Source organism: Onychomys torridus, chromosome 7, assembly GCF_903995425.1.
Source record: "Onychomys torridus chromosome 7, mOncTor1.1, whole genome shotgun sequence".
In the NCBI taxonomy this organism is placed as follows: domain Eukaryota; kingdom Metazoa; phylum Chordata; class Mammalia; order Rodentia; family Cricetidae; genus Onychomys; species Onychomys torridus.
In genome coordinates this window covers 110247726-110273903 of record NC_050449.1, presented here as the reverse complement: position 1 = coordinate 110273903, position 26178 = coordinate 110247726, and the positions used below count along the sequence as shown (strand labels likewise).

The window sequence follows — 26178 nt, the reverse complement described above, 5'->3', positions numbered from 1 at the left end:
TTTTGGTAAGATTGCCATTTTTACTGTTAGTCCTACCTATCCATGAGCACAAGAGATCTTCTATTTTCTGATATCTTCTTCAATTTCTTTCTTCAGAGATTTAAAGTTCTTTTCATACAGTTCCTTTACTTGCTTAGTTATAGTTACCCTAAGGTATTTTATATTATTTGTGGCTATTGTAAAGAGTGATGTTTCTCTGATTTCTTTCTCAGCCTGTTTATCATTTGAATGTAGGAGGGCTACTGATTTTTTCTTGTAGTTAATCTTATATCCTACCACATTCATTACTGAAGGAGTTTATCAGCTATAGGAGTTCCCTGGTAGAATTTTTGGGATTACTTATGTACACTATCATGTCATCTGCAAACAATGAAAGTTTGACTTCTTCTTTTCCAATTTGTATCCCTTTGATCTCCTTTTGTTGTCTTATTGCTCTAGCTAGAACTTCAAGTATTATATTGAATAAATATGGGGAGAGTGGACAGCCTTGTCTTGTTCCTGATTTTAGTGGGATCGCTTAGAGTTTCTCTCCATTTAATTTCATGTTGGCTGTTGGCTTGCTGTAATTTGCCTTTATTATGTTTAGGTATGTTCCTTATATTCCTGATCTCTCAAGGACCTTTATCCTGAAGGGGTGTTGGATTTTGTCAAAGGCTTTTTAGCATCTAATGAGATGATCATGTGGTTTTTTTCTTTTCTTTCAGTTTATATGGTGTATTACATTGACAGATTGTTGTATGTTGAACCATCCTTGCATCCCTGGGATGAGGCTAACTTGGTCATGGTGGATGATTTCTTTTAATGTGTTCTTGGATTCAGTTTGCCAATATTTTATTGAGCATTTTTGCATCAATGTTCATGAGGGTGATTGGTCTGTAATTCTCTTTGTTGTATCTTTTTGTCTTTGGTATCAGGGTAACTATAGCCTCATAAAAAGAGTTTGGTAATGTTCCTTCTGTTTCTATTGTGTGGAAAAATTTGAAGAGTATTGTAATTAGCTTTTCTTTCAAAATCTGGTAGAATTCTGCACTGAAACCTTCTGGTCCTGGGCTTTTTTTGGTTGGGAGACTTTTAATGACTATTCTATTTCCTTAGGGGCTATTGGTCTGTTTAAATAGTTTATCTGGTCTTGATTTAACTTTGGTATGTGGTACCTACACAGAAAATTGTCCATTTCTTTCAGAATTTCCGATTTTGTGGAGTACAGGTTTTTGAAGTATGACCTGATGATTCTCTGGATTTCCTCATTGTCTGTTGTTATATCTCCCTTTTCATTGCAGATTTTGTTGATTTGGACTCTCTCTCTCTCCCCGCCCCCCTCTCTCTCTCTCTGCCTTTTGGTAATTTGGATAAGGGCTTATCTACTTGATTTTCTCAAAGAACCAACTCTTTGTTTCATTGATTCTTTGTATTGTTCTCTTTGTTTCTATTTACTGATTTCAACCCTCAATTCGATTATTTCCTGGTGTATATTCCTCCTGCGTGAGTTTGCTCCTTTTTGTTGTAGAGCTTTCAGGTGTGCTGTTAAGTCACTACTGTGAGATCTCTCTATCTTCTTTATGTGGACATTTAGTGCTATGAATTTTCCTCTTAGCACTACTTTCATGGTGTTCCCTAGTTTGGGTATTTTGTACTTTCACTTTCATTGAATTCTAGGAAATCTTTAATTTCTTTCTTTATTTCTTTCTTCACCCATTGGTGACTCACTTGGGCATTATTCAATTTTTATGAGATTGTAGATTTTCTGTAATTTTTGTTGTTGAAATATAACTTTAAGCCACGGTGGTCTGATAAAATACAGGTTATTCCAATTTTTTTGTATCTGTTGAGAATTGCTTTGTGACTGAGCCTGTGGTCAATTTTAAAGAAGGTTCCATGGGGTACTGAGAAGAAGGTATATTCTTTTATGTAAGGGTGGAATGTCTGTAGATATCTATTAAGTCTATTTGAGTCATAATGTTTATTTGTTCCCTTATTTCTCTGTTAAGTTGCTGTCTGGCAGACCTTTCTATTGGTGAGAGTGGGGTGTTGAAATCTCCCACTACTAGTGTGTGGGGTTTGATGTGGGATTCAAGCTTAAGTAATGTTTCTTTTACAAATGTGAGTGCCCTTGTATTTAGGGCATAAATGTTCAGAATTGAGACTTCATCTTGGTGGATTTTCCCTGTGATAAATATGTAATGTTCTTCCCAATATCTTTTGATTGATTTTAGTTTGAAGTCCATTTAATTAGATATTAGGATAGCTATACGAGTTTGCTTCTTAAGTCCATTTGATTGGAATGTCTTTTCCCAGCCTTTTACTCTGAGGTAGTGTCTGTCTTTGAAGTTGAGATGTGTTTCTTGTATGCAGTAGAAGGTTGGATCCTCTTTTCATACCAATTCTGTTAGCCTATGTCTTTTTATAGGCAAATTGATGGGCATGGCAGAAACTCTATAGGCGTTTTCACTGTGGCAAGATTAGCCATTTGGTCAAGAAATTGCCTTTACCTTGACTGCTTGACTGTGTGCTGTGCAGATAGGACATACAGGACCATTAGGAAAGTGACTGCTGAACTTTGCCAAAATAAGGTAGAACAATCCTTCGAGATTCCTGCTTCATAGAAGAGTCTGCCAGATACTCTACAGGTCACAGAGGAAAGCAACTAATGAAATTTGCGAGTACAAGACTGTACTTGTACAGTCAAATTTCCTGCTTCAATGAAAAATCTGCCAGATACTCTAGGCATGCAGGCTGAAGATGGATGCCCCAATGTTGCAGAGGAACTTTGGGTGTTTATCCAGGCAGCCAAATATGTTTGTCATTTCGAGAATTTTGAAAGTTTCTTGCAAAGAACTTCCTGTTTACTCAGGTATTGGGATTCTATTTCTAGCAATACATGGAATCTGCTTAATGAAGCAAGGAATTTATTTGGGGTTAACTTACAAGACAGAATAAAGTAATTTGTCACAGGACCCTGGAAGGATGAGGCACTGTCCGATGCTGTTCTCTGGTGAGATCTTCCCTGGTCTGTCCCAGCATCCAAAACCACAAGGTAGTGAAGAGAGAGCTGTGTACATGCATCCCAGGTCTTAAGGGCCCCCAGAGTCACACCCCAGGGGCATGTACTTCAGGGTCATAGGCAGGTGTAACAGTTACCTGCTACCTCACTAGGGGTGGTGCTTCAGGACATGGTGAGAAAAGCTACCCACTACACTCAGGTAATATTATAACCTTCTAGGTTCTTGGATGGAGTTGAAGACTAGATTATTATAGTTGCAGTTTTCCTTGATTATGATAGAAAGTAAATTAGATCTAAAACTTTGGAGTCAGTAAGATGGGATAGATAGTGGAGTGTTTTCTCTGAATTTGCTAAATATAAATGTATAAATGGACTGATTACTGTAAGTGTAATTCTTGATAATTGTTTTTATTGTATATAGTTTTACTATGTTAAAGTTAAAACCTTTCATTTTTATTTAGACAAAATGGGTAAATGTTGTGGAATATTATTTTAAGATGTGTTACATTTGTTTATGCTGTGGAACATTTGCTTTAATGATGCAAAGATGTGTTGTATTCTTGTATGTTGCATTTGTTTAACTCTATGAAGTTGTGTTACTTTGCCTGTCTAAAACATCTGATTGGTCTAATAAAAAGCTGAATGGCCAATAGTGATGCAGGAGAGAGAAATAGACAGTGCTGTCAGGCAGAGATAATAAATAGAAGGAAGTGGGAAAAGAAGGTGCCAGCCACCTAGCCAGCCATGGAGTAAGAGTGAAAGAAAGATTACAGAAGAAAGAAAAGGGAAAAACCCCAGAGGCAAAAGATAGACAGGATATTTAGGAAAAGCTGGCTAGAAATAAGAGTAAGCCTGTGTGTGTGTGTGTGTGTGTGTGTGTGTGTGTGTGTGTGTGTGTATTTGGGAGGTGGGTGGTGGGTCCTTAAAGGGCAAAGGGCCAAAAGAATAAGAAAACACCTGACTACAACAATGAAACAAACAGATAAAAGTGCATCTACCTAACTAGTGTATTAGTTATTTGTATCAGGAACCACTTAAAGAAGAGAAGACTTACTGTTGGTCCATTGTTTCAGGAGAGATGCAGAGTAAACTGCTCTGTCCGGGGAGGCTTGTCCATTGGTGACTAACAGAAAGATGAGGGGGCAGATAGAACCCCAAGCAGATTCCATCCTTAAAGGCCCACTCTAGCTGGGCTCTACTTCCTAAAAGCTTCACTGCCTTCAAAATGGCACCACAAGCAGGAGCTGAATCTCGAAGACATGAACTTGTGGGGAACCATTCAGATGGACACTGTCACAATCCCAGTCAAAATAGAGACTGGTCCTTTACTCCAGAAGGTTTCTCAAGGGAAGTTTTAAAACATAAATGTGCATGTTTGATGTGTGTAGCTGAAAATTTTCCTGTGCCCTGCTTGGTCTGCAGCTGCTGAGACCCAAATAAACACACAGACACTTATATTAATTATGAAATATGTGGCCTAATGGCTCAGGATTTTCACTAGCTAGCTCTTACATCTTAAATTAACCCATTTTTATAAATCTATGCTTTGCCATGTGGCATGTGGCTTACCAGTACTTTACATCTTGCTTTTTCTGGTGGTGGCTAACAACATCTCCTCTGCTCTTTCTCCTTTCTCTCTCTCTAGTTAGAATGTTCCACCTAACCTTATTCCACCTCACCATTGGCCAAACAGCTTTATTTATTAACCAATCAAAGCAATACATATTCACAGTATACAGAACAATATCACCTGTCATTTTCCCTTTTCTTTCTATTCAAAAGGAAGGTTTTAACTTCATCATAGTAAAATTACATATAACAAAACAGTTATCAAGCAAGAATTATAGTTATACTATCTAGTCTATTTGTACTTGGCAAAATTAAAGAAGGTATCCTATCTATCCTATACTTTTGAGTATAAGGTTTCATATCTACCTTATTTCTTATCATAACCAGGGAAAACCATAATTATAACTATCTAGTCTTCAACTACATCAAAGACCCCAGAAGGATATATTACCTAAGTAAACAGGAAATACATTGTAATCAACTTACAAAAATCTAGAATAACAGAGACAGTCACCCAATGTTTCTCTGCAATGTTAGGTCATCCATTTTTCAGCCTAGAGGCCTTGAGTCTTTCAATTGCTTTTTCCTATGTCCTGTAGAATGTTTGACAGTTTCTTCTGTGAAGCAAGAACCTGAAGGACCATTTTGCTTTGCAAATTTCAGTGGTCACCTTCTTTTGGTTCCTGCATTTCCAGTCGATACAACATTTTGTCATGCAGTCCAGGCAAGAACAATTTCTTGCACAAATGACTATTTTTGCCAAGAGGAAGATAAACTCCATATGGAGTATCTTCGATGCCCATCTTTTTGACTGAAGTAAATTGGTGCTGCCAGGAGTAGACGTGTCTCATTGTCCAGAATAGTCTAAGTTTTGAAAACATTTTAAATGACATATTCTGTAGGTCTTTGAAGTGTTTGAAGATTATCTATCTAATCAAAATATATTTATGTATACCTAGAAAGCTTAACATGACTATAAGTTTGACTATTATAGAAGACTAATTATTAATATGTATTTCTTAATTACCCATTACAATTTAAATGAGCTGCATAAACATAATACCTTAAACAAGAGTAGAAATATGTATACAGTATAATAAAATTAACTTTAACTTTGTATCAATAAACTAATATCTATACTAATGTAAAATATTTTAAACAAGTTACTCTTTAAAAGCAGGTTCAGCTGGGTGGTGGTGGCGGCGGCAGCGCACGCTTTTAATCCCAACATGCAGGAGGCAGAGCCAAGTGGATCTCTAAGTTTGAAGCCAGCCTGGGCTACCAAGTGATTTCCAGGAAAAGGCACAAAGCTACACAGAGAAACCCTGTCTCAAAAAACCAAAAAAGATCTGCCCTGGAACTGCCATCTGGACCAGAGACTACAGGCAGACCCTGCAGTCTCCACACCCTTTCCCCAACACCCATTTGCCTCAGACTCCAGCCCCTTCCTGAGACTCAGAGACCAGCCCCCAGCTCCCATCCGCCCGGGAACTCCCATCTGGACCAGAGAGACCCTCTGGTGGACACTACAACCTCAACGCCTTGCCCCCACACCCATCTGCTGCAGACCCCAGCTACTTCTGGAGACTTAGAGACTAGTGTTCAGTATTCCATCCTGTCCTGGGAACTCCCATCTGGACAAGAGGAGCTCCCATCTAGACAAGATAAGGAGACCCCAGGGACTTCCTGAGATGCAGAGTCCAGCCCCCCTCCCCAGCTCCTATCCAGCCAGCACTCTCATCTGGACCAGAGCTCCCATCTGGCCCAGAGCTTCCATCTGGCCCAGAGAGAGGCTCCCTAAATCTGTCAGCTCTGTCTGGACCAAGTACACTGATAAGACCAAGAATGAACCCATGAGGAGATGGGCAGGCAGCAAGGCAGAAATACATACAAAAAAATAAAGAGCAATACAGCATCACCAGAACCTAGCCCTTCTCCAACAGCTAGACCTGAACATCACAGAATGGAAAAAGAAGAAGAAGAAAACAACCTTATAAGTAACATCATGAAGAGGCTAGAGCCTTATATAGAAGAAATGAAAAATGAAGTGGAGGAACAGACAAACAAAAAATGGGAAGAAAGCTATAAAAAACTAGAGGAAAGGATAATTAAAGCAGAAGAAAACAATAAGTCCTTGAAAGAAAATCATGAAAAAGCAAGGGAAACAGTCCAAGACCTGAAGAGGGAAATAGAAAAAACAAAGAAGACACTAGCAGAAGGAATGCTGGAAACAGAAAATCTGAGTAAACAAACAGGAACTTCAGATGCAAGTATAACCAACAGAATGCAAGAGATGGAAGAGAGGATCTCTGGTGTTGAAGATACATTAGAAGAAGTAGATTCATCAGTCAAAGAAAACACTAAAACCAACAAAGTCATGACGCAAAATGTCCAAGAAATTTGGGAAACCATGAAAAGACCAAAGCTACGAATAATGGGGATAGAGGAAGGAAAAGAATACCAACTCAAAGGCACAGAAAATATATTTAACAAGATCACAGAAGAAAACTTTCCCAACTTAAAGAAGGAAATGCCTATGAAGATACAAGAAGCCTATAGAACACCGAACAGACTAGAACCCCCAAAAAAGTCCCCTCACCACATAATAATTAAACAACTAAATGTACAGAATAAAGAAAGAATATTAAGGGTAGCAAAGGAAAAAGGCCAAGTGACTTATAAAGGCAAACCCATCAGAATAACACCCGATTTCTCGATGGAGACTTTGAAAGCCAGAAGGACCTGGACAGATATATTGCAGACACTAAGAGACAATGGATGCCAGCCTAGACTAATATACCCAGCAAAACTTTCAATCATCATAGATTGAGTGAACAAGACCTTCCAAGACAAAACCAGATTTAAACAATACTTATCCACAAACCCAGCCCTACAGAAAGCACTAGAAGGAAAATTACAACCTAAGGAAGGCATGAAAACACAGGCTATAGATAACACCACAACAGTAAACCCCAAAGAAGATAAGTACACACACACTGCCACCAAAAAATAATAACAGGAATGAACAATCACTGGTCATTAATATCCCTTAATATCAATGGAATTAATTCACCTATAAAAAGACACAGATTAACAGAATGGATACAAAAACTGGACCCATCTTTCTGCTACATACAAGAAACACGCCTCACATTCAAAGACAGACACCTCCTAAGAATAAAAGGCTGAGAAAAGACTTTCCAATCAAATGGTCTTAAGAAGCTAGCTGGTGTAGCCTTCCTAATATCCAGGAAAATAAACTTCAAACTAAAATCAATCAAAAGAGCTGATGAAGGACATTACATACTCATCGCAGGAAAGATCCACCAAGATGAAGTCTCAATTCTGAACATTTATGCCCCAAACACAAGGGCACCCACATATGTAAAAGAAACATTACTAAAGCTTAAATCACATATAAAACCCCACACATTAATAGTGGGAGACTTCAACACCCCACTTTCACCTCTGGACATATCAGCCAAATTGAAACTTAACAGAGACATAATGGACTTAACTGATGTTATGGCTCAAATTGACTTAATCGATATCTACAGAACATTCCACCCAAACAAAAAAGAATATACCTTCTTCTCAGCACCCCATTGAACCTTCTCTAAAATCGACCACATACTTGGCCACAAAGCAAATACAAAGCAACAGATACAAAACAATTGGAATAACCTTCTGTTTTCTATCAGACCACCATGGTTTAAAGTTAGATTTCAACAACAGAAAAAACTACAGAAATCCTACAATCTCACGGGAACTGAATAATGCTCAACTGAATCACCAATGGGTTAAGGAAGAAATAAAGAAAGAAATTAAAGACTTCCTAGAGATCAATGAAAATGAATATACCACATACCCAAACTTATGGGATACTATGAAAGCAGTGCTAAGAGGGAAATGCATAGCACTGAATGCCCACATAAAGAAGCTGGAGAAATCTCATGCTAGTGACTTGACAGCACACCTGTGATCCCTTGAACAGGAAGAAGCAAAGTCTCCCAGGAGGAACAGATGCCAGGAAATTATCAAATTGAGAGCTGAAATCAATAAAATAGAAACAAAGAGAACAATACAATGGATTAATGAAACAAAGAGTTGGTTCTTTGAGAAGATCAACAAGATAGACAAGCCCTTATCCAAACTAACCAAAAGACAGAGAGAGCATCCAAATTAACAAAACCAGAAATGAAAAGGGGGGCATAACAACAGACAATGAGGAAATCCAGAGAATCATCAGGTCATACTTCAAAAACCTCTACTCCACAAAACAGGAAAATCTAAAAGAAATGGATAATTTTCTGGATAGGTACCACATACCTAAGTTAAATCAAGACCAGATAAACCATTTAAATAGTCCAATAACCCCTAAGGAAATAGAAGTCTCCCAACCAAAAAAGGCCCAGGACCAGATAGTTTAACTGCAGAATTCTACCAGTTCTTCAAAGAAGACTTAATACCAATACTCTTTAAATTGTTCCACACAATAGAAGCAGAAGGAATATTACCAAACTCCTTCTATGAGGCTACAATTACCCTGATTCCTAAACCAAACAAAGATGCAACAAAGAAAGAGAACTTCAGACCGATCTCGCTCATGAACATTGATGCAAAACTACTCAATAAAATACTGGCAAACAGACTCCAAGAACACATCAAAACAATTATCCACCATGATCAAGTAGGCTTCATACCAGGGATGCAAGGGTGGTTCAACTTACAAAAGTCTGTCAATGTAATACACCATATAAACAAACTCAAAGAAAAAAACCACAGGATCATCTCACTAGATGCAGAAAAGGCATTTGACAAAATCCAACACCCCTTCATGATAAAGGTCTTGGAGCGATCAGGAATACAGGGAACATACCTAAACATAATAAAGGCAATCTACAGCAAGCCAACAGCCAACATCAAATTAAATGGAGAGAAACTCAAAGCAATACCACTAAAAGCAGGAACAAGGCAAGGCTGTACCCTCTCCTCATACTTATTCAGTATACTTGAAGTTCATGCCAGAGCTAGTAGACAACATAAGGAGATTAAGGGGATACAAATTGGAAAGGAAGAAGTCAAGCTTTCCCTATTTGCAGATGACATGATAGTATACATGAGTGACCCAAAAAATTCAACCAAGGAACTGATACAGCTAATAAAAACCTTCAGCAACATAGCAGGATACAAGATCAACTCAAAAAAATCAGTAGCTCTCCTATATACAATTGACAAACAGGCTGAGAAGGAAATCAGAGATACATTACCCTTTACAATAGCCACAAATGATATAGAATACCTTGGGGTTACTCTAACTAAGCATGTGAAGGACCTATATGACAAGAACTTTAAGTCCTTGAAAAAAGAAATTGAAGAAGATGTCAGAAAATGGAAAGACCTCCCATGCTCATGGATAGGCAGGATTAACATAGGAAAAATGGCCATCTTACCAAAAGCAATCTACAGATTCAATGCAATCCCCATCAAATTACCAACACAATTCTTCACAGATCTGGAAAGAATAATACCCAACTTCATATGGAAAAACTAAAAACCCAGGATAGCCAAAAGAATCCTGTACAATAAAACAACCTCTAGAGGCATCACAATCCCTGACCTCAAGCTCTACTATAGAGCTACCATAATAAAAACAGCTTGGTACTGGCATAAAAACCGACATGTGGACCAATGGAATCGAATTGAAGACCCTGACATAACCCGCACACCTATGAACATAATTTTTGACAAAGAAGCCAAAAATGTACAATGGAAAAAAGAAAGCATCTTCAACAAATGGTGCTGGCATAACTGGATGTCAATGTGTAGAAGGCTGCAAATAGAACCATGTCTATCACCATGCACAAAACTTAAGTCCCAGTGGATCAAAGACCTCTACATAAATCCAGTTACTCTGAACCTGATGGAAGAGAAAGTGGGAAGTACTCTTGAACACATTGGCACCCGAGATCACTTTCTAAATATAACACCAGTAGCACAGACACTGAGAGAAACAATCAATCATTGGGACCTGTTGAAACTGAGAAGCTTTTGTAGAGCAAAGGACACAGTCAACAAGACAAAGCAACAGCCTACAGAATGGGAAAAGTTCTTCACCAACCCCACATCTGACAGATGGCTGATATCCAGAGTATATAAAGAACTCAAGAATTTAGACAACAAAATGCCCAACAGTCCAATTAAGAAATGTGCTATAGAACTAAACAGAGAATTCTCAACAGAGGAAGTTCAGATGGCTGAAAGACATTTAAGGAATTGCTCAACATCCCTATTTACCCGGGAAATGCAAATCAAAATGACTCTGAGATACCACCTTACACTTGTCAGAATGGCTAAGATAAAAAACACAGAAGACAGCTTATGCTGGAGAGGATGTGGAGCAAGGGGAACTCTCCTCCACTGCTGGTGGGAATGCAAGCTTGTACTGCCACTTTGGAAATCAATATGGTGCTTCCTTAGAAAGTTGGGAATCCATCTCCCCCAAGACCTAGCTGTAGCATTCTTGGGCATATACCCAAGGAATGCTCAATCATACCACAAGGGCATTTGTTCAGCTATGTTCATATCAGCATTGTTTGTAATAGCCAGAACCTGGAAACAACCTAGATTCTTCAACTGAAGAATGGATAAAGAAAATCTGGTGCATATACACAATGGAGTACTACTCAGCAGAGAAAAACAATGACATCATGAGGTTTGCAGGCAAATGGATGGATCTAGAAAAAATCATCCTGAATGAGGTAATCCAGACTCAGAAAGACAAACATAGTATATACTCACCCATAGGAGGATACTAGATGTAAAACAAAGATGACTAGACTGCTACACAACTCCAGGGAGGCTACCTAGAAAACGGGACCCTAGGAAAGACACAGGGATCACCCAATGTCAGAGAAATGGATGAGATCTACATGAACAACCTGGACAACAGTGGGAGTAATGAAGGGCAAGGTTTGAGGGATAGAAAGCTTAGGGGAACAGGAGATCCCAGCTGGATCAAGAACAGAATGGGAGAACAAGGAATAACAGACCATGATAAATGGAGACCACATGAGAACAGGAATAGGCAGAGTGCTGGAGTGGTCCCCTGAAATCCACAATGATACATCCTCTGTAGACAGCTGCCAATGATTGAGAGAAAGCCTGTTCTGACCTAGTGTGGTGAGCAGATGGCCAAACACCCTACCAGTTGAGCTAGAACTCTCATCCAATAACTGATGGAAGTGGATGCAGAGATCCTCAGCCAGGCCCCAGGTTGAGCTCCAGGTGTCCAATTGGCGAGAAAGAGGAGGGACTGTAAGAGTGTGAATTGTTGAGAAGAAGATTGGAAAAACCACAGGGACAAATAGCCAAATGAATGGAAGCACATGAATTATGAACCAAAGGCTGTGGAGCCCCCAGCTGGATCAGGCCCTCTGGATAAGTGAGATAATTGAATAGCTTGAACTGTTTGGGAGTCATCCAGGCTGTGGGACCGGGACCTGTCCTTAGTGCTTGACCTGGCTGTTTGGAATCTTGGGCTTACAGAGGGATACTTTGCTCAGCCTGGAAGGAGGGGACTAGACCTGCCTGTACTGAATCCACCATGTTTAAATGAATCCCCAGGGAAGTCTTGGCCCGTGAGGACATGGGAATAGAGGGAAGGGGATGCGGTGAAGGTTGGGATGGGGCCCGGAGGGGGGAGGACAGGGTAACCCATGGCTGATGTGTAAAATTAAAACACAAATATAATAATAACAAAAACCAAAAAGAAAAGAAAATGTAGGTTCAACAATCCACCCTTCAATTCTATTGTAACTGTATCCTATATTTCCATATCATGTCTCCCCTTTTTTGAAAGATATTGACTATGACCAATAACAATTTGTAATCAACAATCTAAACAAATACAAATATCCATAATCCATTATTTGGGAATGTGGGCATAGTTTTTTAGGCTACTTCCTGCTGATAAAGGGTGCTGTATTCTTATAGGGATTCTGAGAAAATTAAGAATTATGGTCAAGTCCTGACTGGAATAGTCAGTGATGTATTTTTTGAGACAGTTTCCTTGAAGCTGTTTCGATGTTGGGTAATCTGGGCCTCTCAAGGTGTCTTCCTTGATCAAATCATATTAGCCTGGAAGCAATCCATAGATTCTCATCTTTTGTGGAAACAAAAGCAGAACCTCTTTTCCAAAGCAACATATACTTAGACATAAATTTTGAAATCAAGATATCTTTAAAATATATATTGATTTAACTCAGCAGCTTTTACAATCAAATGTCTCTCTGCAGTTAAAATCCTAAAGACAACATAATCCAGACTCGGCGTTATATCCATCTTTATGTGGCTTATTTTTGGTATTACTTTTACTTTCTCTTTAAAGACTTTATTTTTAAAACTTTCTATTTCTTTATGTAACTGTCCATATTCCTTTTCCTGTCTCTTCCAAGCGTATGTACATTTACACACATTGTAAACTGTTTAGGGTTTATCCCATCTGAATCTGTCTTATTCTGAGTCTATAATCCTTCTCTGGCCAGGAGAGACTTTAAACTGCTAAACTACATGGCCAGGACAAAAAGCAGCAGCCTTGGCTTCTAACTCCACCCATTTTAGCTTTGCAAGATGGTGTAGGTAATTCACTTCCAGCTCTAGGCCATGTGTACCATCAACTCCTGGAAGCAGTGGGTCTATGCCTCCATTAAAGCAGCGTGTAGCCCAAAACGTTCATTCTTTTTCTTTCTTTCTTTCTTTCTTTCTTTCTTTCTTTCTTTCTTTCTTTCTTTCTTTCTCTCTCTCTCTCTCTCTCTCTCTCTCTCTCTCTCTCTCTCTCTCTCTCTCTCTCTGTCTCTCTGTCTCCCTCCCTCTTTCTTTCTTTCTTTCTTTCTTTCTTTCTTTCTTTCTTTCTTTCTTTCTTTCTTTTTTTGTCTGTACTAGCTAAAGCTAAATCTACCATGCAGTGATCTGCATGGCGCTCAAGTTCATACATGTGCTGTAAACCTGCCATACTGTAAGCTCAAATCCACACACCATACATGCATCTCTATATCTCGGCCCATATGAGACATGAAGTAGAAAGCTGAATTTGGTTCCATTATTGTATGTTTAGAAGCCCTTTTAAAACTATTTTAGGCCTTATGGAAATTTGAGAGCTGTGCTTTGGTATGCCAAATGTAGCTGGAAGTTTTCTCTGGTCCCACCTGTCTCCCCTGGCCCACAATCCCACAGCCACTAAGACCCAAATAAACACACAGAGGCTTATACTAATTACAGACTGTATGGCCTAATGGCTCAGGCTTTTCACTAGCTGGCTCTTACATCTTGAATTAACCCATTTTTATAAATCTATACTTTACCACATGGCATGTGGCTTACCAGTACTTTACATCTTGCTTCTTCTGGTTGTGGCTAGCAGCATCTCCTCTTCTCTGTCTTTCTCCTTTCTCTCTCTCTAGTTAGAATGTCTCACCTAACCTTATTCTGACTCACCATTAGCCAAACAGCTATATTTAGCAACCAATCAGAGAAACACATATTCACAGCATACAGAACAATATCACCCATCAGAAGTGTACTTTTCTAAATACATATAAAAACAAATATGTATTATTAAAAAATTGTGTTCTTGTCACTCTAAGTCATCAGTGAAGCTTTAATAGGCTCATACTGACCTCATTCCTTGTCCACAGCACTGTCAGTCAGTGTTAAACAGCCTTCCAAAGGAGTGATTATTGGACAGGATACTCTTAGTGCCTCAATAATCAAACCTGGTTAAGTGTTGCAAGATGTATGGCTTCTCTACAGGAATTCTATAGGATAATAATTAGTAGTAAAGTGTTAAGATTAGACAACATGCTAATTATTCTCAGATTCCAAATCCTTTTAAGCCCAGTTATAAGAGCAGGCAAAAATTCTCTGCCTCAAAATACCCACACCTGGCTTCAATGATAATATTTGCCATTTAAAAATTTTAAAAATATCTTCTTGGATTCTTTTTATACATATTTAACCTTTGCTAACATTTGACTTTCAGTCCATGGTTCTGTCTTTCTTCTAATTCTCTTTGGGTGATTGGAGTGGGTGGGTGGAGCTGAGAGGAGTTGAGCAGTGGGACAGCAGAATGGTGACAATTCCTGTTTTTCTTCCTTGGAGACAGGTGGCAGTTAGTGAGCCTAAGAGCCATGCCATTCTTCAAGTCCACAGATGAAAAGGGGTTTGTGGCAGCAGCTGGCTGTAAGGGCAGTTTCTTTGCTAGGCTGTTGTGCTGCCAGTTGTGGTCCAGGTTGCACATATGTTGGCTGCTGTAGGAGATGGAGATGGAAATGCATCACTTTTTGTTTGTTTTGTTTTTCAAGACAGGGTTTCTCTGCAGCTTTGGAGCCTGTCCTGGACTAGCTCTGTAGTCCAGGCTGGCCTCAGACTCACAGAGATCCACCTGCCTCTGCCTCCCAAGTGCTGGGATTACAGGCGTGCACCACCACCCGGCAGAGATGCACCTTGTATTATTGTCTTAAACTAAGGTTTGTCTTAGTGCATGCAGCACTTTAGCTGAGAAAGTCCAGGGTTTAGTTCTGTGGATCTGGCCTATGAAAAAAAGAAATGAATGTTCAGCTATCAGTAATTTTCTCTTTTAAGAAAGGTTTTCAACCTTGGCACTGAGGACAAAGCTCAGGTGGTAGAGTGCTTGCCTAGCATTCATGAAGCCCTGGATTCACTTCCCAGCACTGCCTAAACTGGGCAAGGTGGTCATAGCTGTAATCCTTGGCTACATAGCGAGTTTGAGCCCAGCCGGGACTACACCAGGTTCTGTCTGTAAAAACTGTTTTAGTCCTTATTTCTATTAAAAAGGTTTTCTTTCTTTTTGAAATCACCTTCATAATTAGAGTAACTTTCTTTTTACTTATGTTCTTCTTTGTATAATACTCACTTAAAGATTTACTTATTATTTCACTTATAATTTGAGTAAATTAATAAAATTTACCCCGTAAATTTGTGAATTTTGCATCCATGGTTTGAACTAGCTATAGGTAGAAAATATTTTTTAATTTGTCTGTTGGGGGTACTTCTGTTTACTACCTCCTTCCTCAGCATCATCCCATCAAAACCAAAATCAATAATGGTTATTAGCAAACATAAAATAGAAATTTGAGTAATGAGTTTATGTTTCATAGATTGTAGCTATGTCCCTAGATATTAAATGATTTTTATGTGCTCAATTTAGCAACTACTGTTCAATGTCAGTGAAAATTAATAGAACTGACTTATTATAGAATTCATATTTATAGTATATTCTGGTTTATAAACATTTGACTTCTGTATAAGTCTACTGATAACTTTGAGGTACCATTTATCTTTTTAATTATATATTTAAGGTCTTCAAATGTCTCAAAAATAATTTTCTCATATAAGGTACACAGCAGAAATCCCTGTACCAGTGTACACTGGAGAACACAGTCACCAAACCACACGGAATCATGCCCTCTCATAAACCTATGTGCAGAGTATCCTCTCTGGATTATCAGAGAGTTGGGTGTAAGTATTTGATCCTCACAAAATGATTAAGACTGTGTCTTTTTATTGTGTAATTGTAGAGATTCTATCTATTCCTCTCTCCCTAAAAAGTTCTTCTATATTAAGGTGGGGTTTAGGCTTAGAATACTTGACAGTGATCTCTCCACAGGTTGAGAAATTACTGAATATTCTCACTATAAAGGTTAATAGTAGAAAAAAATGGTGAAACACATAATGATATTTTGAACATTCACTTCTTTGTTCGTAATGAAGTATAATACTCTACAATAACTGTTAAATGTTTTCTATACATCAGGTTTTAACAATGCAGTTTAATGTGTAGACATCAGGAAGTTTCCCTAGAAACAGTGTCATCTGCCAGCATCATCCCCCTCTCCCAGCATTCCTTGCTGAAATGGCCAATGGTTTTAGAAAAACCTGCACAGAAACAGGAAATATTTGCAGCTGACTTGGATTTGCACAGAACCTCCAGCCAGAGGTCAAACAGTCTGATCTTTGGCTCCATTTTCAGCTGAGCAGCTGGGCTACAAATCCAGCTTCCATGGCTTTCTTTCCTCCCTGGGTGCCTTGTTGGGATTAACCCTTAGCATTCCTAAGTGTTTTATAGATGTGAGTGAAATACGAATGAAAAGTCACCCTGAATTTTTGTGTTCAGTGTCTAAACAGACCTTTTAGAAAATTTAAATACAGACTTTAAAATTTCTGAGTGAAACACTGAATCATAAAAGTTTTATGCCAGTCTTATTTTTAGCCACAGTTGGAGGTGCTAATAGAAAATCCTTCATGGTTTCTGTTCAAGGTGGGACTGGTAGCCAGCTTCTATTTTTAGAGAGGATTCCTTTCTGTGCCTCTGTAAATTGCTTGGATATACATTCTAGTGTTCCCTCTGGTAAGACCCCCAACCAAGGAAACCTACAGAGCTTAACTACAGCTGTAGAGAGCAGGAGGCAGCAAGATATTGATGAATCACACTGCCAAGCACTGGGTTCTGATGCTCTCCAGAGGTCATGGAAATTCCAAACTCTACTGAAAATTGACCTGGCTAGCATATGATAATTGAGTAATGTATATGTAAGAAACAATAGAATCATATACTTTAAGAGACATTTAATGAGCATTTCAGTCCTCTTCCCTCTCAAGGAAATGCTGAGGGTAGTCTGTGTAGACTGGAATGTATTAGCTGTGCCCTGCAGATACTCAGGTTCAGCTGTGACCCTCATTTAGACCTGCTTCAGGAAGCTGGTTTTCATCCTTCCTCCAGGCAGACCACCCTGGCTTCTTTTCCAAAGGAAAATGGGCATGCTGGCTTTGAACTTCTATAGGATATCACAGGAAAAAGAGTTTGTCTACATTATTCAAAGCTTGCAGGTGGCACTTTTGGGAGGTCTCTCAAGGTAGCTAGCTCTTTAGTGATTACTGACTGACAGTTACCCTCAAGAGAAGGTTGTAATACATACTTATACATTCTATAAGAACAAAAAATTACAACTATGCTTTACACCTTTAAACTTAAGGCAGCTAATGAATTTTCATTTAGATGTCAAATGGCTTAGGGAAATGGACAGTGTTGAGTCAGAGTATATAAAGTTAATGTAAGCACAATTCATAAGGATTTTCTTCCATTTAGAATTAAAGACAATTCTACCATTTCCCATTTTAGTTAACAAATCTAATTGTGTATCTGTGGACATATTTTCATTTTTTTTCTTTTTTAGTATTTAGCTCATATTCTTTGTATGCATATATTTACTTGTTTTTTTATATACATCAAGAAAAGAATTAATACCTCAGCTTATTTAAAGTCATTGGCACTTATGTACATTTTAGTGGGTGAGGTTTTTTTTTTTTTTGAGTCCTTAAGGTTTATTTAAACAAGGTTGCTGATTTAATAGGCCTAAACAAGTATGAGATTTGTACTTGTAAGCTCTCAGGTGTTGCCATCTCAGTGTCATTGTGTCCTTTACTCTGAATATCACTAGTCTGTACGACAAGAGGACTAGCAGTCCAGCAGTGGAGACAGACATAGAAGAGAAGATAGGACACACACATAGTTCAGTGTTTATTTCCAGTGTCTTGAATAGAAGCCTCCAAAGATACGTCTACCCAGAGCAACAGAATGGGACCTAATTTGGAGTAATTACAGAAAGGATCTTGAGATTGTATGATCTGGGATTAGATAATATCTAAATGTAATGATGAGTGTCCTCACAGGAGAGGAACTTGTATCCTACAGACCAAGCTACCAGACTTCTGTTGCTTTACCAACTTTGGTGGCAATAGCCTTGGGAAACTATACTGCTGCCCTCAGACCCACCACATTACAATGTTAAGTTCCTTTAGTTCTATTCTATAAACTAAGCCTTGCCTAATGTTAAATAATATTTGAGTAACTGGAAAGTTCAGTTGGTAAATAATTGCTGACATATGATTTGATTTAATCTTCCCCCACATGCAGAGTTACCATTTCAAAGTAAAATTTGAATGGATGACTCTGTGAGATGTTAACTAGGTATCAGAGGCTCATCAGAAATAATAATAAGGGCCAGTGCTCACACTGAGATTGAGATTCTGTCATGCCCAGCTAGGCACAGACTGGGGACATGGGACAGCTTGGCAAGTACTGAGTAGTTCAGTTTAAGAGTCTGAATGTGTTATGTCTCCCATTGGCTCATATGTTTGAACACTTGGTCCCCAACTGGTGACACTGTGTCAAGAGATTGAGGAACCTGAGATGGTACAGCTTTGCTGGAGGAAGTTGTTCAATGAGAAAGGAAGGGCTTTTCAGTTTCTGTTTCCTGTTCTGCTGGAAATATGAGGGGTCAGGAGTCCCAGCTCCATGTTCTTGCTGAATTGGAGCCACTTGCCATCCTGACCACCCTGCTGCGAAGGTGGGAAGGACTCTACCCCTCAGATATGAGAGAAAACAAACTCTTCCTCCTTTAAATTGCTTCATCAGTACTCAGTTAGTGCAACAAGAAGAGGAAGTCAGACAGTGCTGTGGAGCACTTACTAAAGTGGGAAAGCAATTTACTATCTCTAACACAAACCTTCCTACTTTGTGGTAGCTGGTTAATGGGATTTCTTCCTGTTGATGCCTATAGAGTATTCATTTTGTTACAGTAGTCTTATTTACTCTTGCAGTAACCTCTTTATTTCATACTCAGATATAGATAATTTAAGCTGATAATAGTCACATTAAATAACACTTCTATGGTGTCTTTGAAGATGCAAATCAATTACTTAGGTAGCAGAGTATTGGAATGAATGTTTGAATATTACTGTGAGGAGACCCTTTGCCCTTTAGCATTGTCCTGTGAACTCCCCAGTGCCCCTGTCAAGTTGCCTTGAGTGAATCCCAACTCATTTGAGCTGCCTAATAGTACTTTCAGAGTTATTTAAATTAAATCTTCATTTATTACAGTGAATGCTTTTATATGCTCAATGTAAATGGTATGTCTAGATGCCAAACAATTAGTATATGATTTTAAAATTGATCTATGCTTGTAGTTGGTTTAAAATCAGTAAAATCAAAGTTGGTGAAACATATGGTCTAAGATGCTGCTCATACTGACAGATCAAAGAGAAAAGCCAAGAAGCAAAAGACGCCAACATTTCAAGAGAGAACCACTTTGAAGTTCTGCACAGCAGTTTAAGGTCAATTTCATGAAGTACATTAAGTGGCCAGATAAAAAATACTTACCTTATTATTATTATTTTGGGAGACAGAGTCTCACTGTGTAGCGCTGGCTGGCTTGGAACTCATTGTGTAGACCCCAATACCTCTTTAGTGTAGGGATTAAAGGCATACACCACCACATTTGGCCAAGTTGAATTAGGAAAGTTGCTAGACATTTAACCTAGTGCCTTTCACATACTAAGCATATGTGCTACCACTGAGCTATACCAACAGCTAAAAAATGGTATCTCTAAAACTGTGCAGTATCACTAGCCTTCCTCTTGTGCTAATGCTCATATTTATGCTACTTTTCTTCTAACCTTTATTTACTAATTTATTTTATATCTATAAGCTTGCAAGGCATGGCAGGAAGTCTGTATTATCTACTAAGAAGAAAAGCCTGGTGAGCAAATCATTAGACCATGTGATCCAAATGACATAGATGACAGACAGCTTGTTATAGAAAGGTTCACAAGAGTATGGCCCCTGCTCTGCTTATCAGTTGAATATTTTATTAGTTGCCATGCAGGATTTGATTTCATATATTGATTTTACTCAGTGAAATATATATGTAAAATAGGGATTTCTATTTATTTTTTTGCACATTTTCTTTTGACTTAGTAGGTAGTCAAATTTGTAGATGTTTTTGATTTGCAAACAGTATATATTTCTTACAATGTTGGATTCAACATATTTGAACTTGATTAAAATTATTTCTGTTTTGATTTCTTCTGTTTCTTTGTTATTTTTTCCTATTATATGTTTTTAATTAATTATTTAATTTTGGTTTTGTTGTTGTTGAGAAGGAGATCCTCTATGCAGCTCTGGCTGGCCTGGAAGTTGCAGAGAACCACCTGCCTCTGCCTCTGTTTACCAGTGCTGGGACTAAAGACATGTGTCACCACATCCATTTTCTATTTTTAGAACAACTTAAATCCTACTTAATTTTGTATGGTTTTACTTTGTGTTTTTTGAAGCTAAGATTTTTAAAACTGAGATTATCTTTTAACAGTGAGTAATAAACTTTCTCCTTAAATTATGCTTTTTGAATTCACATCTACTTTTGTCCTGGTATTAATATCACCAAATTGGGCAATATTAATAATTATGAATATATTGTATTCTAGCTCCTTTCAACTTTTCCATGATGTGACTTTTGTAGTTATGTTTGTTAGTTTATACTTTATATGCCAGCCATATCAGTCATTATTTACAAGTATAAATGCAGTGGTTCTTCATATATTTATAGTTGTGTAATCAACAATGCTATGTAATTTTAGACTGCCCCATTTACATTAGCAGCCTGTCCATCTTCTGCTCTTGCCATTTCCCAGCACTCACTCATCAACTGTTTGTCTCTGGATTTCCATCTCTGAACATTTCATATAAAGGTTACATATAGTATTATAGCAGTTTTGTCTGGCTTTTCAATTTTTACCTAGTATAATGGTTTGAAATTCATTCACATAGTATTTGTACTTTATCAATTTTAGTGGCTGGATAGTATTCTTATATATGGATTTGTAATAGTCTCTCCCATCCCTTATTTATTGGCAATATATTCTGAGACCTTAGTGAAAGACTCAAGTTATAGATAATATAGTACTCAGGACAGCTATGTTTTTTTCTATACCTGTATACCTATGATAAAGTTTAATTTATAAATCTGCCACAAAAGAACATAAGAACATAAATAAGATAGAAAAATCAAAGCAACCTTATGTAATAAAAATTATACCCATTTATAAGTTACTTCCAAAATTTTCCATGTAATAGTTTCAGACTAGTTACTGTGAAACTTTAGAAAGCAAAGTTATGAATAAAGGAAAGCACTAGCATATCACACTTTTCTCATTTGTTGATGGACGTTTGGATTGTTTCTACTTTGTTGTGAATAATGGAACTAGAAACATTGTGTATAAATTCTTGTGTAGATGAATGCCTTTATTTTTCTTGAGTAGAATTGCTTTCTAAGTAACTTTATTCATGAGATTGAAGAATTTTCACACTATTCAACAGTTGTTGCACACCTTCACAAATCATAGCCAGCTAGTTTTCCATCTCTCACCACACACTTGTCAACATTTGGGTAGGTCTTTCTTTTTAGCTATCCCACTGAACTTGAAGTGGTATCTTAGTGTGATTTGGGTTTTAATGTCTCTGATGACTAAAGTTATTAACCATCTCTTCATATGCTTATTGGCCATTCCTGTATTTGCTTTAAAAATGTCCATTCAAATGTTGTACACATTTGATAGTCTTATCTTCTTATTGTTCGATTATTATATACATAATTTGAAAATATCTTCTCCAATCTTATGAGCTATCTTCTCTTTCTTGGTGGTGTCCTTTAAAACCACAGAAGACATTAAACTTGATAGCATCCTATTTATTCTTTCTTTAGTTGTTTATGTTTTTAATGTTGCATATAACATTACCAACTAAAATTAGTGGGTGAGAATGGCCCCCATAGCTCATACGTTTGATTACTTGGTCTCTAATTAGTAGGACTGTTTAGGAAGGCTTAGGAGGTATGGCCTTGCTGTAGGTGGTATGTCACTGGAGCGAGAAGTTTGAGGTTTCAGAAACCTAAGCCATTCCCAGTTTGTTCTTTCTTCCTCATGCTTGTGGATCAGATGTGGATCAGATGGAGCTGCTCCAGTGCCGTATCTGCCTGCTCGCTGCCATGTTCCCTGCCATGGTGGTCACAGACTTACCCTCTGACAATGTAAACAGGCCCCCAATTTAATTCTTTCTTTTATAAGTTGCCTTGGTCCTAGTGTCTCTTCACAAAAATAAATAAATAATGAAGACACCAAAGTTATAAAGATTTACTTCTGTGTTTTCTTCCAAGTGTTTTAAAAGTGGTGTCTCTTGCATTTAAACCTTTAATCCATTTTAAATTAATTTTTATATATGATGTGAGTAGGGGTTGAACTTCATTGTTTTATATGTGGGTACTCAGCTGTACTGGTTCCATTTGCAGAAAGGACAGTTTTTCTTGCATACTCATTTAGCCTGATTGTTAAAAATCAGTTGACTATTAATATAAGAGTTCATTTCTGAACTTCTTACTACATTCCATTGGTCATGTCCTGAATGTGGGGTCTTACCAAAGGTTTTGAAATCAGACAGTGTGACCAAATTGGTTCTTCTTTTACAAGACCATTTTGACTGTTTTATAGCACCTCACATTTCCATTTTAGGTTTGTGATGATTGATTTCTGTCCAGAAAAGTCTTCGGCATTTTGATGGCCATGCTGTTATGTCTTAGAGCCCTTTAGCTTAAACTGTATGGCATTTGTTCTAAAGCAGTCTAAAAGTTTGAATCTCTTAGTATTATTTCTTATTAGAAATGTGTCTGGATAAGATCCAATTTACATTTTCTGTTTACAATGCTTTTTCTCTTTTTCTTCTCTGCCTCTCTTCCTAGGTTCTATCAGATTGTATGTTTTTAAAATTCCCTCTTTTTCTTCCAACTAGTCTAGATGTTATATAATGCAGTATTATTCTTTGGAGGGTTATTCTTATGTGTGAACATATTAATTTTCAATTACTTTTCTGGAGATCCTGTATTGTTATTTTTAAAATTCTTCTATTGGTCATAAATATCCTAATTATCTCTCTCTCTCTTTGTGAATATTTCAATATCATTTATTTACTTTTTACCCTGCTCTGATTCCTTTCTCTCTTCCATTTTATTATCTTGGATTATGAATCTTCCTTGTTTTTCACTTCTATACAAATTAGTCTTTTTTTCTTTTAAAATCTTTCTCAGTGCTAGGAATCCAACTCAGGTCTTGTGTTTGCTGTATAAAAACTCTAGTTTTGAGCTCTATACCCAGCCTTAATTGGGCTTTGCAGGGAAGAAGAATCATGGTTAATATAGTTATTTTCTCCTTTTTTATTAGTACTTTGAGAATTTCTGTATGATGTGTTTTGGTCATATTCATCCCTTCCCCAGCTCCTCCCAGATCAGCTCCTCATCTGCCTGTGCAGCTTTTGCCCTCATGTACTTGCTGCTGTGGATTTTGTTAAACCATCAAGTTGGTGTGTGTGCACACTTGGACGTGTGGCGTCCACTGAGATGCCCACAGCTCATCATGTGGAAGGGGGACTTCTTGCCTCCTTCCCCTCTCTGTGCTGTGGTCTGTCTGGCTCAAGCCTGCATGGGTCTGGTGTTTATTTAAATGTAGTTCATGTTTAGTAATTTCCTTATCTTCACTCATTTTTGGTTTTTCTTTTAGTTTAAATCTTCTCTGTAACATATCCTTTAGTAGCTCTTTGACAAGAATTGTATTTTTTTAATTACCTTTTATTTTGAAAGTTTTAATGATTTTCTGATAACCAGGGAACTCAACAACTGATAAAAGCAAACAATTCCAAAGTTCCCTTGCTGAATTATTTCAATAGCCTCATCCAACATAGACCCAGCCTCCAACTTGGGTCATACTAGTTTGGGGTGTAATTGAATTGAGAAGGCTGTTTTGTGTACTGCTGTTTGATAAGGCATCTATTGCTGCTGATTGTCAGTGCTCCAAGAGCAGATGTTGTCTTGATTTCTAGGCCTATCTGTGGTGGTATTGTGTTCCCCGAAATATTATGCACTCTAATAAACGTATCTGGGGTCAGAGACAGAACAGCCATAATATTAAACATAGAGGTTAGGCAGTGGTAGCACACGCCTTTAATCCTAGCACTCCAGAGGCAGAGATCCATTTGGATCTCTGTGAATTCAAGGCCACACTGGAAACAGCCAGGCATGGTGACACATGCCTTTAATCCCAAGAAGTGAGCCTTTAATCCCAGGGAATGATGGCAGAAAGCAGAAATGTATATAAGGCATGAAGACCAGAAACTAGAAGCTTTTGGCTGGTTAAGCTTTAAGGCTTTGAGCAGCACAGTTCAGTTGAGATTCATTCTGGATGAGGACTGAGAAGCTTTTAGTCTGAGGAAACAGGATCAGGTGAAGAACTGGCAAGGTGAGGTAGCTGTGGCTTGTTCTGCTTCTCTGATCTTCTAGTATTCACCCCAAATATCTGGCCCTGGGTTTGTTTTTATTAATAAGGACCTTTAAGATTCATGCTATACCTGTCTATTCATTTTGCTTGCTTTTGAACTTCACATCAACTGAACTATATATTGAAAGTATTGTTTTACAGGGTTTACTTTCCCTATGCATGCTTTTAGTTTGAGTTATTCTTGACTAGTGAATGTGTGTATGAGATCCTGTGTGAGTCTTTACATCAATTGCTCCTTTCTTTCCTAGTTTAGGAATCCTAGGAGAATCTTTGTGTTGAGTATTTGACTTGGAAACCCTAATATTCTCAGAGATATACCTTTGGATTTTTACTTCAGTGGTTTAGCTGGATGTTCTCTTTATTTCAGGATCACTACTTTTGCCATCTCATCTGGCAGGCCAGGTATATGACACCTACATTTGTGCTCTGTTGAGGAAAGTTTTGCCTGTTTCTGTTGATAGTCAGAAAAATTTTGTTGTCTCCAGGCCCTATCTGACCATGACATAGCATAGCATAGGATTTGTCTTTGCCTTGCTATAAAAAGCCAGCTGTGTTTCTCCAGTGGTACCTTGCTACAAATTGTTGGAGCAGGGGGGCTTTACTATGTCAGTTCCCACCCATGTACCTTTGCATTCTACATGCTTCTGTTTTCCTTAAAGCTAGATATTTGTAAAAATTTTGTAAAAAGATCCTATTATTTTTATGGTTGGGTGAAGGTGCATATGAGAATATTTAAACTAGAAGCTCCTTGTCTGACCATCCTACTATCCCTTTACAGAGACTGTGCAGTGGAGGTTGAGACAAAATGGTCTTGTTTAGTTTCTCTTCAGCTAAATTATTAAACCACATAAAACCCATTTTAGAATATTGAACAGATCTAGAGCAATGAACTAATTCATTTTTGTTGTTTCTTTATAGATGCAAGTTTCCAAAAATAATACTGAAAAATATTATTCCAAAAATAACAAGAAAAAGCCCAAGGTTAGAAAGAGGAAAAGGTATGTTTTGTGAAATTAAAAGTATAAGGATACAATTAAGATGTATAAATTGTATTTAATTATTGTATGACATTTTCCTTGATATTTTTCTTCACTGGGTAAACATTGTTCTTAAATCTTTTTGAAAAAAATTAGTAAGTAGTAGTTGGTCTGGTTTTCCAACAGGGTTTCACTATGTGGCCTAGGCTATGTTCAAACTTACAACCCTCTTGCCTCAGCCTCTCAGATGCTAGGATTGCAGCTACCATACTTGGCTGAGGAAGTGTTAATAGTCCTGTAAACATGTTAACCCAGAACTTTTATAGATTGTTATTATTTCAATGGCCATGTAAAAAAAATTTTTTTTAGCTTAAAATAGGTAAGACAAGCCAGGGT

The 26178-nt window shown here is 37.8% G+C and overlaps 1 protein-coding gene across 2 annotated transcripts in view; it reads left to right on the top strand.

Moving 5' to 3' along the window:
- The window catches only part of Zcwpw2 (zinc finger CW-type and PWWP domain containing 2), a 116540-nt gene that overhangs the window by 77046 nt on the left and 13316 nt on the right, over positions 1–26178 (top strand). For both annotated transcript variants that reach the window (XM_036193260.1, XM_036193261.1), the window contains one exon: positions 25724–25803. In XM_036193260.1, coding sequence (XP_036049153.1) covers positions 25724–25803 — 80 coding nt within the window. The remainder of the gene's footprint in view (positions 1–25723; positions 25804–26178) is intronic.